At 52.9% G+C, this 13,070-nt stretch overlaps 1 protein-coding gene across 2 annotated transcripts; it reads left to right on the top strand.

Moving 5' to 3' along the window:
* The first annotated feature begins 289 nt into the window (after positions 1-289).
* LOC115515471 (zinc finger and SCAN domain-containing protein 29) lies at positions 290-11,411 on the top strand. Of its 2 annotated transcripts, none has more exons than XM_030317316.1 (8): positions 290-1,976; positions 2,732-2,816; positions 3,366-3,442; positions 4,134-4,257; positions 4,726-5,493; positions 5,893-6,345; positions 7,023-7,121; positions 8,926-11,411. In XM_030317316.1, exons 1-8 carry the CDS (start codon positions 1,578-1,580, stop codon positions 9,945-9,947), a joined length of 3,027 nt encoding a protein of 1,008 aa, XP_030173176.1. In that variant the 5' UTR covers positions 290-1,577; the 3' UTR covers positions 9,948-11,411. The 2 variants fall into 2 exon arrangements, with proteins under 2 accessions (XP_030173176.1, XP_030173175.1); XM_030317315.1 differs by having other exon boundaries at positions 7,020-7,121.
* Positions 11,412-13,070: the final 1,659 nt, after the last annotated feature.

The following is a 13,070-nucleotide window of genomic DNA, read 5'->3' as shown; positions in this document are numbered from 1 at the left end:
TCCCTCTCTCTCGCTCAGGGCCCCAGGCAGTCGGGAAGCGGGTAGGACCACACCACCTCCGCTGGGTCCGCTCCAGGCTGTGGCTCTGAACTCCCAGATCCCGCGTGCAGTAAAGTCCCACCCCTCATCAGTGATTCGTCTGAAACACAGACGTCTAGGCCGTCCTCACATTTTATTGGCTAGTGCTGTTGTCAGTCTGCGGCACGGAGGCCTATGGGAAATGGAGTCTGGCAAAACCCAGTCCTTCTGGGGATCGCGTTTCCGCTTCCGGTGTTTAGTGGACGTCCGAACGCCAGGACTCCGGGTCCGGGCTGGGGGTTCGAGGGTCGTTTGGGGACGTTGCGCGGCCGCGGAGAAGGTGCCACGGGCCCCGGCCCCCCGGCGTCGCAGGGCCTCGGCTGGCGCGCGCCGCTGTCACCTCGGGCCCTAGCCGCCCTCGCCGGGTGGGCGTGGCCGGACCGAAACCCAGGGTCCCGCCGTCTCGGGCCCAGGCCCCGTCGCCCCGCGAGCGGCCCCCGGGCGAGATGCGGCCCTCGTGCTGGCGGCGCCCTCCTTCGCGCCGCCCACCGGACTCGGCGGGGAGGACCCTGGCCTTGTAGCCGCCGAGGCGACCCCGTCCCCAGGGCCCGCATTTACCCCATAAGGCTTCCAGAGAAGGTCGCCCGCGGAGCAGAGTAGCCTTCCGGTGTAAGTCACGCTCTGCGGGCCAGTCCCCCAGTCCACGGTCAAGGGGCTGAGCCCCTGTTTATTTCCTGCCAAACACCAGCCATGTGACCTTGGGCAAGTCTCTGGGGGTTCTCTGAGCCACGATTGCCCAGCTTTGAGGGAGTTGAAGTCCAAGTATTTCTTAACTTTCCTGCCAGCCCTGACATCCCGTATGGGTCTGTTTTTAGTATCTCTGCTCTTAGAGCTTGTAATCGTAACCAGGGAAAATCTCCCTGTTTGGGAGAGAGTTATTCCAGGGCTGAGGAATCCCGAGTGGGGTGACCAGCCAGAGGTGAGGGCAGTTTGAATCTCTGAAAGGTTAGAGCCAGCTCCACCCGGCTGCTGCTCTCCAAGGTGCTGCTACCTTGTGCGCCCTCTCGTACTTGTCCTGCCACATTGACTTTGTCACACTCTAGTTCCGAAGACCAGTGGCTTGGGAGGGTGGGCGGCTTATTGTCCCCATTGTCTTCTCCAGTCCATCCTCACTCGTCATTGTGGATGAGTGACATCTTCTCGGCCTCAAGTAAATTGCTGTGCAAACACAGCCTCAAGCCCCCCTACTTTCCAATCAGATCACCCGCTCTTGACCCTCCTCTTAAACTTCTGGAGCTGCTTCCCCAGTGACACAGGGCCAGACTCCACAGGCACCAGGACATGGGGAGGGGAGGACACGAAGGCTCTTTTCTTCACCTCAGTCCTGCTGGGCTGACACTTGTGATGGTCACTAGCATTCACTCTGTAATGTATTATCCGTGGCTCTAGAATTTCGAGTTCTACTTAGTGACTCCTATCTGATGGTAGCTCCCCATTGAGGTAAAGGAAGAGCTTTGAGCTTCAGAGCCCAGTGGCAAGGTTCTTCCGTGAGCTGAACGATGGCTGTAGCTGGGGACCCACAAGTCCAGACTCCTCGAGCGCGAGAAGAGCTTCAAAGAGTGAAGCTGGAAGACGATTCCCACTGGGAGCAGGAAATTTCCCAAAGGAGCGACCCTGGACCAGAGACCTCCTGCCGGCGGTTTTGGCATTTCTGCTATCAACAAGCATCAGGACCCCGGGAGGCCCTCATCCAACTCCGGAAGCTCTGTCATCAGTGGCTGAGACCAGAGAAGTGTACGAAAGAGCAGATCCTGGAGTTGCTAGTGCTGGAACAGTTCCTGGCTGTCCTTCCTCGGGAGATCCAGTTCTGGGTTAGACAGAAGCATCCAGAGAGTGGAGAGGAGGCCGTGGCCCTGGTGGAAGACTTGCAGAAAGAGCCTGGGAGACGGGGGCTCCAGGTGAGCAGCGAGAACCTTGTTCTGGGTAAAGCAGGGGGAAGTGGGAGAGTGCCCTTGGTTTGCCAGCAGTGTGGGTGATGTGCCGTACTTTGCTGTTCGTGGCAAAGTGGCATTTGCTCATTCCCTGGGCCTGGTGGCTGCGGCTTTCCTTCCACGCCCAGACGGACTCTTCAGAGAATGCGTAACAGCGCTTGCTCTGAGTGTGGGGCCCTGCCGTTAAGTAAGAGAATTGCTTAAAATGGCTCGAACACACCACTCCGGGCGAGGAGGAACACACAGAAGGACAGAAAAGCTAGGGTTTGTGGGTGGGTGGGTTGGTTTTTGGTTTCTTTTTGGAGAACAGCTCTCATTCGTCAGCAGCCAGCCTGACGCAAGTGGCTTCACTGGTCTTTATGGCCGGTATTGCACCTTTGGGTCCTATTGAAAAACAGCTATATTTTTGGTTGGCTGAGTCTTGCCTCAGGAGAGCTGGTGGGCAGATTGCAGTGAGCCTGGGATCCAGACCTTATCTGTTAGTCTTTTGCACATCCACACTCCTTACTGGACTGCAGTGATTTGCAGGAGACTGATTTCCTCCTTTGCTTCTTTGCATCTTGGGATAGTTAAGTTTTAGTGCCTCCAGAATTTCGACCCCTCTAGTCCTTGAACAGGACCAGGAGGTATGCTCAGAGGAGAAGGAACGCTTAGGATCAGTACTAGCTTCCCAAGACATCCATCTCAAGCAAGCACAGACAGGATTCATGTGTCTGTTACAGGCAGTGGTGAAGAACTCACAGCCAGAACCGGAAGAACAGTGGCATCACAGTCCCGAAGAGGAACTCCCAGCCTTGCACAGGAGCGGTAAGAAGCAGCAGTCTGGGGAGAGGGTGGGTAAGGTCCCTCAGAGTGCCGAAGGTGGGAGGATGGGGCAGGTGGAATGAGGCTTGGGGGATCCTCGGCAGGTACCTCCGAAGGGAGGAAGGGCCTTGGTTGGCATGTTTTGTACCCAGCGGAGCCTGTGGTACCTCTCCTTGTGTGAGTGAGGTTACTGTCCCAGTAGGTTGGGCACAGATTTTAGGTCTGGCTGGTGGAGAAAGCGCAAGGTGGGGTCAAATCCAAGCACAGTAATTCTCAGGACAGGTACATGTGTCCCAGACCAATTTGGATGAGGCAGATGTGTTATCAAAACTGAAGAAGAAAATCATGAAACTGCATCAGTAACCTGGATGGACATGGAAGGGGAAAATTGGGAACTCTCCTCATTTTGGTTTTTCACCAACTTTCTTTGCTGGGACAGAGCAGACACCAAGAGAAGGGGGAAGACTCTTCTGTTTCAGAACTAAGTTGGGCCCGTCCTCAGGAGGAGTTGAGAAACGTGGTCTCCTCACGGCTCCTTTCTCTTCCCCACAGCCCTGCCTGGTCCTGGGACTCTGGGTCTTTCTGTGGAGGAGGGCGGCGGTGACCAGGGGATGATGCACAGCCCCCAGGTGAGCCAGATCTTTCTCTTACTTCGGCCACCTTTCACTATCCAAGTGGGGGCCCTTTGCCGCCAACTCTTTTGCTCACCAGAAATGCCAAGAGAATTTTACCCAGGGGAGGAGGGGGAGGGGTGGAGGGGGTTCTCAGTAACTTTGTAGATTAGGCTCCAGAATTTCACCAGCCAGAAAAATGTTGCCGAAACCCCCCCTCCGTCTGGAAGGCAGCACCACAGCTGAGGTGGTGAGGAATGGTATTAAGTCATTCTTTTCCTTGAGCCCGAGATTGTAAGATCATGCAGATTGGCACGTTTGCCTTAAAAGGAATAGTTACTTCCTTCTTTCCATATCCGAGTCTTGCCCACATGGTGTGCAGGACTGTGGAGGCGTGGAGGGAACAAAAGCCTCAGGGTCAGAGAGTCCTGCGTTCAAATCCTGGCTCTGCCACATACTGTATAACTGAGCAAGTGTGAAACTATCTGGCACAGCACACCTGGTGTTCCGTAAATGTCAGTTTCTTTCTGGCTTTTCTTTCTCTCCCCTGCTCCCTCCCCCTGTCCTTTATTGCCTTTAAAAGTCAAAGAAAACTCACTTTTTAGTTTCTCCTCAGCCTTTTTTGTCACCTGCCCTCTGATGAAGGCCGTATAGGGAGGCATTTTGTCTCAAGGCAGCACCTTTTGAACGGGGTGTTGTGTTTTCCCAGGAGTTGGTGACATTCGGCGATGTGGCCGTGTACATCTCCCAGGAGGCACGGAGGCAGCCAGGACCTGGATGGAGGAACCACCTGGAAAGAAGTTGGGAGAAATCTGCAAGTGAGGTCTCGCTGGGTAAGAGCGCCGTTTTCCTGTACAAAGTTAGCCGTGGCGTCATCTGTAGTGTTCACTACTCCAGACCTTTCTGGGATCATATTGTTCAAAGCCCCCAATTCTGCTTGAAAAGAGACCCATAATCTAATACCAAAGTCAGTGCTCTCAAGGATGAGTTTCTAGAACCCAGAGAGAATATTGTATTGACATTTACTGACCATCTTAGGAAGACGGTCAGTAAGGCCTCTGGTGGGAGCCTGAATTTTATTTGTTTCAGGACAGATGTACGTGCATGTGTAGGTCTAGATTTGGGCCTGGATTTTTTTCTTACTGTTCCCTCGCAGCCTGAATACTACTTTTACCGAGGCTTCCCAAGAATCCCTTCAGACTTAAAAAAAAAAATTAATAGTATCTCCCCTCCCTGGCATATAAAGTGGTTGGGATGAGAGTCACCAAACCACTGTATCTTCTGTCTCCCTCTGCAAACAGATTTGCCAACCCCCCTACCCAGTGTCAGCTCCCACGTGGAGCAGGAGGAGGACCCACGGAGGCGTGATCTTCAGCGTCCCAGAGAGGAGAACGCCAGTGACTCCGCAGCGGGCGGGGGGAGAGGCCAGCCTGGCCACGTGCCCGTCCTGAGAAAAGCCAAGATGTGGGACGAGCTGGAGTCGCAGGGCCTGGAGGATGAGAAGGTGGCAGGGGTGCACTGGGGCTATGAGGAAACCAAGACTTTTTTGGGAATTCTCAGTGAGTCTTGGATCCACGAGAAACTGCGCACCTGCCATCGGAACCGCCAGGTGTACCGGCTGGTGGCCGAGCGGCTGCGGGAGCGCGGCTTCCCGCGGACCCTGGAACAGTGTCGCTACCGGTTCAAAAACCTCCAGACCCACTACCGCAAAGCCAGGAGCACGCACGCCCCGGGCACCTGCCCCTTCTATCGTGAGATGGACGCCCTGATGTGCCCACGGGCCGCCACCCCCCTTCCAGAGGTGGCAGGGGCTCTTCTTGGGCACAGGGCCTGTGATGTGGAGCATGCAGAGCTTCAGGGGCGCCGCTGGGGACAGGAGGAGGCAGTGCTGGCTGAGGCTGTGTTGGAAGGCAGGGCAGAGAAGCAGGGGCCAGACCCCGGCCACACAACAGCATCTGTAGAAGAAGGGCATTTAGGAGCCGTCACAGAGGATTCGGAGGGGGAAGAACTGGGGGTCGAAGAAGTGTCTGGAAGCCCTGGAATCCCAGCCCTGTTTCGGAGTCCGGCTGGTAAGTCCTTGTCATGAGCAAGCTGGGAGGGCCCTCGCTGTCAGCGGGGTTTGGAGAAAAGCTCACCGCGACCGGTTATTTCGGGGGTGCCGTGGGGATTCAGGGCACACTGTAGTCATCTGGAAAGGGCAAGGAAAGGCTATTTTTATGTACAAATGGGACAGCCCTTTGTTCCTGTGTGCAGTCGAGAGAAAGGAAGAACCATTATGTAAGAGTCATGTGTATAAGTGTAAAAGTGAACGTGTGCATATTGTCGGATCGAGTCCCATCACAGAGGAAAACCCGCTTGACTGTTTCTCCGGAAATCACCGAGATGCTGTGGCGGGAGCGGGGGGTCTCCCGCTGTCCTCCGCACAACCAGCAGCACCGTCTCAGCTCACCTCTGTACCTCTCCTCCAGGTGTGCACTGGGGCTACGAAGAAACCAGAATTTTCCTGGGGATTCTCGGTGAGCCCTACATTCACGAGAAACTGCGCACCTGCCATCGGAACCGCCAGGTGTACCGGCTGGTGGCCGAGCGGCTGCGGGAGCACGGCTTCCCGCGGACCCTGGAACAGTGTCGCTACCGGTTCAAAAACCTCCAGACCCACTACCGCAAAGCCAGGAGCACGCACGCCCCGGGCACCTGCCCCTTCTATCGTGAGATGGACGCCCTGATGAGCCCCTGGACCCTTGCCAGCACCTTTGATGCCTTCGATGTGGCAGGAGGCCTCCTGCGGAATAGAGGGGGCTCCGAAGAGAACCGGAAGGCCGTGCTGGAAGGTGTGACGGGAGACGGTAGCGAACCGGCAGAGGAGCCCCGAGAGGAGCCCAAGAGCCGTGGCCCCCAGGCTCTGAGGGGGAATCCCAGTGGTAAGCTCTCCTCCCCACAGCGGCCACAGACGGTGGGAGAGACGAGGGCCCGAGGGAAGCATTAGGGACTGTGAAGCGGGAGAGATGCTTCTTGTCTATCACTCTGGAGTGACCTCCTCAGGTTAAGACCGATTTCTTAGCCAGTAGTGCAGGGTGACTCACAAAGACAACGTTGAGGGTCTTGCCCTGCTCCCTGTCTGCTTTTAGTAACAACATCCTAGAAATAATATTAGTAACCATTATAGGAGGAAAGAGAGGTCCGAGTGATGTAAAGGTCCAGTTTGTTTGTTTCCATCTAACATACCCTGTGCGTATTACATACAACAGTCTGCCACTGAAAGACTTCTCTGTTCTTGGGCAAACTGGTTAAACACCTAGGCCTCCACTGTCTCATCTGTAAAATGGACACAGTATCTAGCTCACTGGGCTGTTATGAGGATCCTGGTACATTGCTGGCCCTCAGCATTGTACTTACTGTTAAGATAGATGAACACCTTGCCCTGTACTCCTCACTTAAGGGGGCACATTTCCTGAGTCATTCACTAAACGATTTCTTCTGAAAACCAGATCTTTCTGGTAGGTGTTTCCATTCTCATTTCACCCACCACGTCCAGATATAAGAAGAGAAGGCAAATTGCATAAGAACTCCATGTCCCTTCTTGATTTTCCTCAAGTAGGACTTCCAGTCCGCCAGCCAGACGGGGTCTCGAGGCCAGAGAGAAGTGAAGAGCTTTGGAATGACGATCCCCGGGACTTCCGGAAAACTTCCTGTGCAGGTGGGAAATGAATGAAAACGAGCGAAAGCTAGTATTGCACCAACAAGGAAGTCAGATCTGGAATTCCGAACACGGACAAGGCAGCACTGGGCAAGGGCTGGGAGAGGAACCCACTCACTTGGCCTTCCCGGTTTATTATGCAGGGGTGCTGAAGCCACAGGACGTGGGAGAACAGAAAAGCAGGTGGCAGCCAGGAAAGCCTGCTCTCCTGAGTTACCGTGGCTTTTAGATAGATACAAACAAATCCTTAGCGTTGATGATTTCCCTCCTAAATTTCTTTTCTTTTTTTTTTTTTTTTAAATTTTTTTTTTCAACGTTTATTTTATTTTTAGGACAGAGAGAGACAGAGCATGAACGGGGGAGGGGCAGAGAGAGAGGGAGACAGAATCGGAAGCAGGCTCCAGGCTCTGAGCCATCAGCCCAGAGCCTGACGCGGGGCTCGAACTCACGGACCGCGAGATCGTGACCTGGCTGAAGTCGGACGCTTAACCGACTGCGCCACCCAGGCGCCCCCTAAATTTCTTTTTTTAATGTTTATTTTTGAGAGAGAGAGAGAGAGAGAAACAGAGACAGAGAGACAGAAGCGAGCCGGGGAGGGGCAGAAAGAGAGAGAGGGAGACACAGAATCCGAACCAGGCTCCAGGCTCTAAGCTGTCAGCACAGAACCCGATGTGGGGCTCAAACCCATGAACCGTGAGATCGTGACCTGAACCAAAGTCGGAGGCTTAACCGACTGAGCCACCCAGGCACCTCTAAATTTCTTTTTTTTTTTAATGCCCCCTTTATTTATTAAGTAAACATCTACCCCCAATGTGGGGCTCGAATTAATGACCCCAAGATAAAGAGTCACATGCTCTACCGACTGAGCCAGCCAGGCTCCCCTCCCTCTTAAGTTTCTATCAGAGTTTTAACTATAATTAACTATCACTTAACTAGATTAATAGAAAAAGTGAGCCCTGGCGACCCCAAATTAAACTACAGTCAGCCTTAGCTTATTGCAGGGGTGAATTTCTCATGGTTAAGATGAGCTTCCCTCCTTGGTTGGGCCCAGTCATTTTGTTGGAAGTTTAGGAGATCTGATAAATAGTACTGCTCTTCCCCCGCTCAGATTCCAGACCAACCAAGAAACGTAAGAGTAAGACGCTGAGATCAAATGACAGCTTTCTAACTGTAGAGCCGTTGGGCAGTGTGGCTCAGATGGGTGGCCACGGTGGGCTTCCTCACTGAACCCCAGTTGGAGCCACAGGCAGCAGGGGACGGCCACAGCCTCGCCCCGCAGGGATAGAGGCTTCACTGCTGGTCTTCTGAGCCTCGGGGCCCAGCTCCTCGCTCATCAAAGAAGTCCTCCCTCCCAATTGCAAGGAAGGGAACGGAGAGAGGCCAGAATCACTCTCAGGCTTGTCCCTCTGCCTGGAAGAGAAAGGTAGCCTTTTAGTACCGATTGCCAGCACACAGGTGGGTGGGGAGGAGAAGAGGGGCCATGCCTGGGGGCAGAGCATCTGATTGGCGGGGAGAGGAAGAAATGGGCCTGGGTCCTGCCCTCCTCCCTTTCCTCAGCCTTCCTCCCCACCACCTTCTTGTTCAGAAGCTGGGGGAGGGAGTGAGATCTGGAAGTCTGCTGTCTTGAACGAGGTTCAGCCCTGTTCCAGATGATTGGTTTCTGGTTAATGGCAAACTGGCTGTGTTCTATGTGTCACCGGCGAGAGTTTGTTTCCGACTGTCCGGTAGGGCCGCTTTCTCATCGGTTCTGTTCTTCTGAGCTCAGAAAACACGCTACATTTGCAGTTTCACCTCATTCTTTCAGATCTTGAAACAAGGACAGAGAATGAGGAGAATTCAAGCCAGAACATTTCAGAGGGAGCAGAACTGCCGGGGGCATTATTAGAAAGACCCGAAGTGGATGTTTCCCAGTACCTTGCCTGGAGGAGAGACTGGGAAGGCAAATATGGGGCAGAAAAGCAATGGGAGGTACCCTTAGAAGATGGACGAGGGTCACTCTCCCCTCCAGAAAGAGACGCAGGGAAATTCATAGGTCCTCAGGGAACCTACGTAGGAGAAAAATCCTATCCATGCTGTGAATATGGGGAAAATTTCAGCCAGAGCTCCCACTTAGCTGTCCACCGGTTAGCCCACATCGGAGAAAAGAAACCTTTTAGGTGTGGCCGTTGTGGGAAAAGCTTTGGCCGAAGCTCACACCTGGTCTGCCACCAGAGAACCCACACCGGGGAGAAGCCCTACAAATGCCCCGAATGTGGGAAAGGCTTCAGTGATCATTCTAACCTCACAGCACACCAGAGAATCCACACTGGAGAAAAGCCCTATAAATGTGGAGAGTGCTGGAAAAGCTTCAACCAGAGCTCCAGCCTCCTGATGCACCAGAGAGTCCACACAGGAGAGAAACCCCACAAGTGCAGTGAGTGTGGAAAGAGTTTCACCAATAGCTCGCACTTCAGTGCGCACTGGCGAACGCACACTGGCGAAAAGCCCTACCAGTGCCCTGAGTGCGGGAAGAAGTTCAGTAAGAGTTCCACGCTCACCAGCCACCAGAGGATCCACACAGGAGAGAAGCCCTATGAGTGTCTCGAGTGTGGCAAAAGTTTCAGTGACCGCTCAAACCTCATTACCCACCGGCGAATTCACACTGGAGAGAGGCCCTACAAGTGTGGCGAATGTGGGAAGAGCTTTAATCAGAGCTCAAGTCTCATCATACACCAGAGGACCCACACGGGAGAGAAGCCCTACGAATGCGGTGCCTGTGGGAGGCGATTTAACAACAGTTCGCATTTTAGCGCGCATCGGAGAACCCATGTGGGCGAGAGGCTCTAAATGTCTTTAAGAAGCATCAAATCTAGAAGCACCACAGAATCTGTTCTAAGAAAGGTCTGTATGGTCCTTGATTCTATACCACAACCCCCACAGCAGATGGGAGACCAGGGATTTAGGTCCCAGTTCGGTAGAGGTCATTGTGTTTCTCTCACTGAAAACTCAGCTGGCTTACGGAATACTACTCAGGGCTTGCTTATCCGCGCTATTGAAGTGGAAGCTAATTTCCAGAGAATTCAGAGACTCATTCTGAATTGGACTGTATCACCATCACGATAGGTCTCCATTAGGATTCTGTGCCTTAACTTCCACAGCTTGGTAATATGAGGGTGAGACTCTTGTCCCCAAGACCCCCCTTCAAGGACAGAGGAGGTCCGCCCTGCGGTGCTCATGGCATTAACGGTGGCCGGCTCCGCCACAGGGCCGGTAGTGGCTGAGCTCTTTCTTCTCAGCACTGGGCAGCTAGACGGGGATTTATTAACTGAGCACGTTTTTCAAGGTCTTCCACGGTTCTCCCTGTGGAGGGTGGGGCCCGCGAACCGTCTCCATTTCTCTACGTGCTTCTTACCCAAGAGGAGAGCACTCTGTCGTGTCATTTGGAGGAGGAAAGGTCAGTGCTCCAGGTTGGCTTTCTAAACCATGACCTACTCTTCCTCTCGACATGTTAGGTTGAGCCATAGGAGACTGGCATCTTTGAGGTATAGAACCAGCAATTAATAGGACTCGACCTAAGCAGACGTCTCGCAGGGTAGAACCGCTACAAATTGCCAGCAGTGCTGCCGGCGAGCCCTACGGCCCATGCGGTGCCCTAAAAATATAACACTGGGTCTAGGAGATCACGAACAGGATGATGAAATGGGGAAAGCCTTTTCCGTTTGCAAGTACGTCCGGAGCAACGACCACCTAACCTTGGCAGCGGTTAGGAAGGAGGCCGGGTTGGAGGAGCCGCCGCTCCATCCCCGGCCTCAGGGGAGGCCGCGTGCAGGCGCACAGGTCCTGGAGATCTGGGGTGTCTCTGAGTGAGCAGAGCACAGCCCCTGGAGGGACTCTGACACACGCAGCAAATGGTGCTTAGAAAGAAATGGAATACGGTTTCTTGCTCTTAGTTTCTCCTTCGTTCATTTGGCTTGAAAATATTTTCCCCCAACCTTCCAGAAACCCACCAGTTATAAAACAAAGCACAGTCTACACATGTCACGGTTTCATATCGTTAGATTTATAGAATACGATTAAGTAAGGAGTCTTTTCTAACGAACATAAAAGAACCTATTCAAGTAAGTGTTGTCCGTCAAAAGCAGCCGTTCTGACGGGCTGTGAACTCTGTTTGTTGTTGCCATTACTGAAAACATTGAGTTTTCCTCTGAGAATTGTCTTCAGACCACCTTAGAAGGCCTCCTATCGATGTAGTTCTAGCACAGAGTAGTGTCCGGCATGGAAGAAAGGCTTAATAAACACTGGCAGAACGAACAGCGTGTTTATTATCTGGCTCGGTCACCTCTCTTATCTGTGAGACTTGTCTCTGCCCAGTATCTGCTATCTGGAACCAGAAGTCCTTCGAAGGATGTCAGTTTGCTGCCACTGAGGACACTTCGGAGAGCCTGTTTTTGGAGATCGTTTTCAAAGAGGTATCCCAGAAATCTGAGTTCAGAATTTTTTTTATACGGCCAGGAAATAAATCTGATATGTATTCTTTTAAATCATTTTACTCTTTTGAATGAGAAAATCTTTACTTGGGTGGAAATTCACGATACTAAAATTAACATAGCTGTGCGTTATAAAAAGAGTTTGGAAATAACCACATTCCCTTTTGGAAACTTCTGGAATGGAACACGGAGATTCAGATGTAATATCCATTACCATGCCATCTCATGTGTATTTTCCCCTTAGCAAAGCAAGGGGAAAACTGAGCTGGAGACTGTAGATATTTCATACGGATTTTACAGTCCGTGAAGCACTGGGACACGTGAGATGGCTCTCCTAAGTGATGTTGGCATAGTTCTCAGTGGAAGATTAGAGCACTGAGTCTCACCAGTTGACTATCACGTGGAGAGGTTGCCCAGTGAACCCAACGTAATATGTGCTTTTTACAGTGCCTGGATTTTGATTTGAAACTAGTTATCCATTCCCTTGCTCCAGAGTGTTCTGATTTGCCTTTTCGCCTACCTCGGGACGAGGCATGAGCAAAGCTCCGGGGGCTTTAGTTTTTAGCTCACCTCCAGCTCCAGCTCATAATCACGGCTTCAGAGTTTCTGAACCAGGCAAGCAGGGTGGCTTTTGGAAGCTGTTCACTTGGAAATCCCCTCAAGAGAAAAATAATGAAGTGATAGCGGGGAATGCATGAAATTCACCTCTATGATAAAAGTTGCAATAGATGACAATCAGATTATGCATTGCAAAATTTTAACTGAAGAGGCGCATAGCAGAAATACCGGTTCTTATCCTCACGTACAGAGAGCAAGAAACACAGGAGTTGGGTTTCGGGGCACTAATCCTAGTAGCCGAAGCTGATGCAAGTATATTAACCCATTAAATAAGCGAATTCCAAGCGAATCCTGTGAGTGCGATGGCCAAAGGGTGAGCCGTTTTCATCAAGTGATCACAGACTCAGCCCCAGGGCGGAGAGTCCAAGAGACTCCAACGGCCACAAGCACCAAACCCCGCTGAGGTGCGTGTGACCCCGGCCTCCCCTCTGTTCAGCCCAGGATGCGGGACCCACTCACTGGCTCTGACTGCTTGGCTTGCAGAGAACAACACCCTCTCCCTTTACTTCTCTCCAGGACCCCGGCTCCCCAGGCCTTCTGCACAGCTCCGCCAGTCCTCTAGTGGAAGGCAGAGCGAATCAACACCAGCCCCTGTTCCCTGGTTCCCTGCGTATTTGGCGAGGCAGGCCCCACGCTAAGCACTTTATTGTAGGGTGTCGACCATTTCGGCCACTCTGAGGTGTGGGGAGACGCACAGAGCTGGGACTGCGGCCCTGATCTGTCTGCCTCCGCCACGGGGGGGGGGGGGGGGGGGCGTCTCGATGATCCTGTCGTATCAGTCCCCAGATGCGCACTCCTGGGAGCCACGGCTTCTGTGGGGGTTGGGCTGTAACGTCAGCACGTAAGGGAACGATTGTGTGTGCCC

The sequence above is a fragment of the Lynx canadensis genome, chromosome B3, assembly GCF_007474595.2.
Source record: "Lynx canadensis isolate LIC74 chromosome B3, mLynCan4.pri.v2, whole genome shotgun sequence".
Classification (NCBI taxonomy): domain Eukaryota; kingdom Metazoa; phylum Chordata; class Mammalia; order Carnivora; family Felidae; genus Lynx; species Lynx canadensis.
Note: the sequence above shows the minus strand (reverse complement) of the source record. Positions and strands in the feature narration are given on the sequence as shown.

What these genes read in the sequence shown, in the direction of transcription:
- LOC115515471 (XM_030317315.1), top strand. Translation starts at nt 1,578, where the DNA reads ATGGCTGTAGCTGGGGACCCACAAGTCCAGACTCCTCGAGCGCGAGAA. An exon ending in CCCAGCCTTGCACAGGAGCG is followed by an intron (nt 2,817 to 3,365) that starts GTAAGAAGCAGC and finishes TCTTCCCCACAG; the next exon opens with CCCTGCCTGGTCCTGGGACT. An exon ending in CCTGTTTCGGAGTCCGGCTG is followed by an intron (nt 5,494 to 5,892) that starts GTAAGTCCTTGT and finishes CCTCTCCTCCAG; the next exon opens with GTGTGCACTGGGGCTACGAA.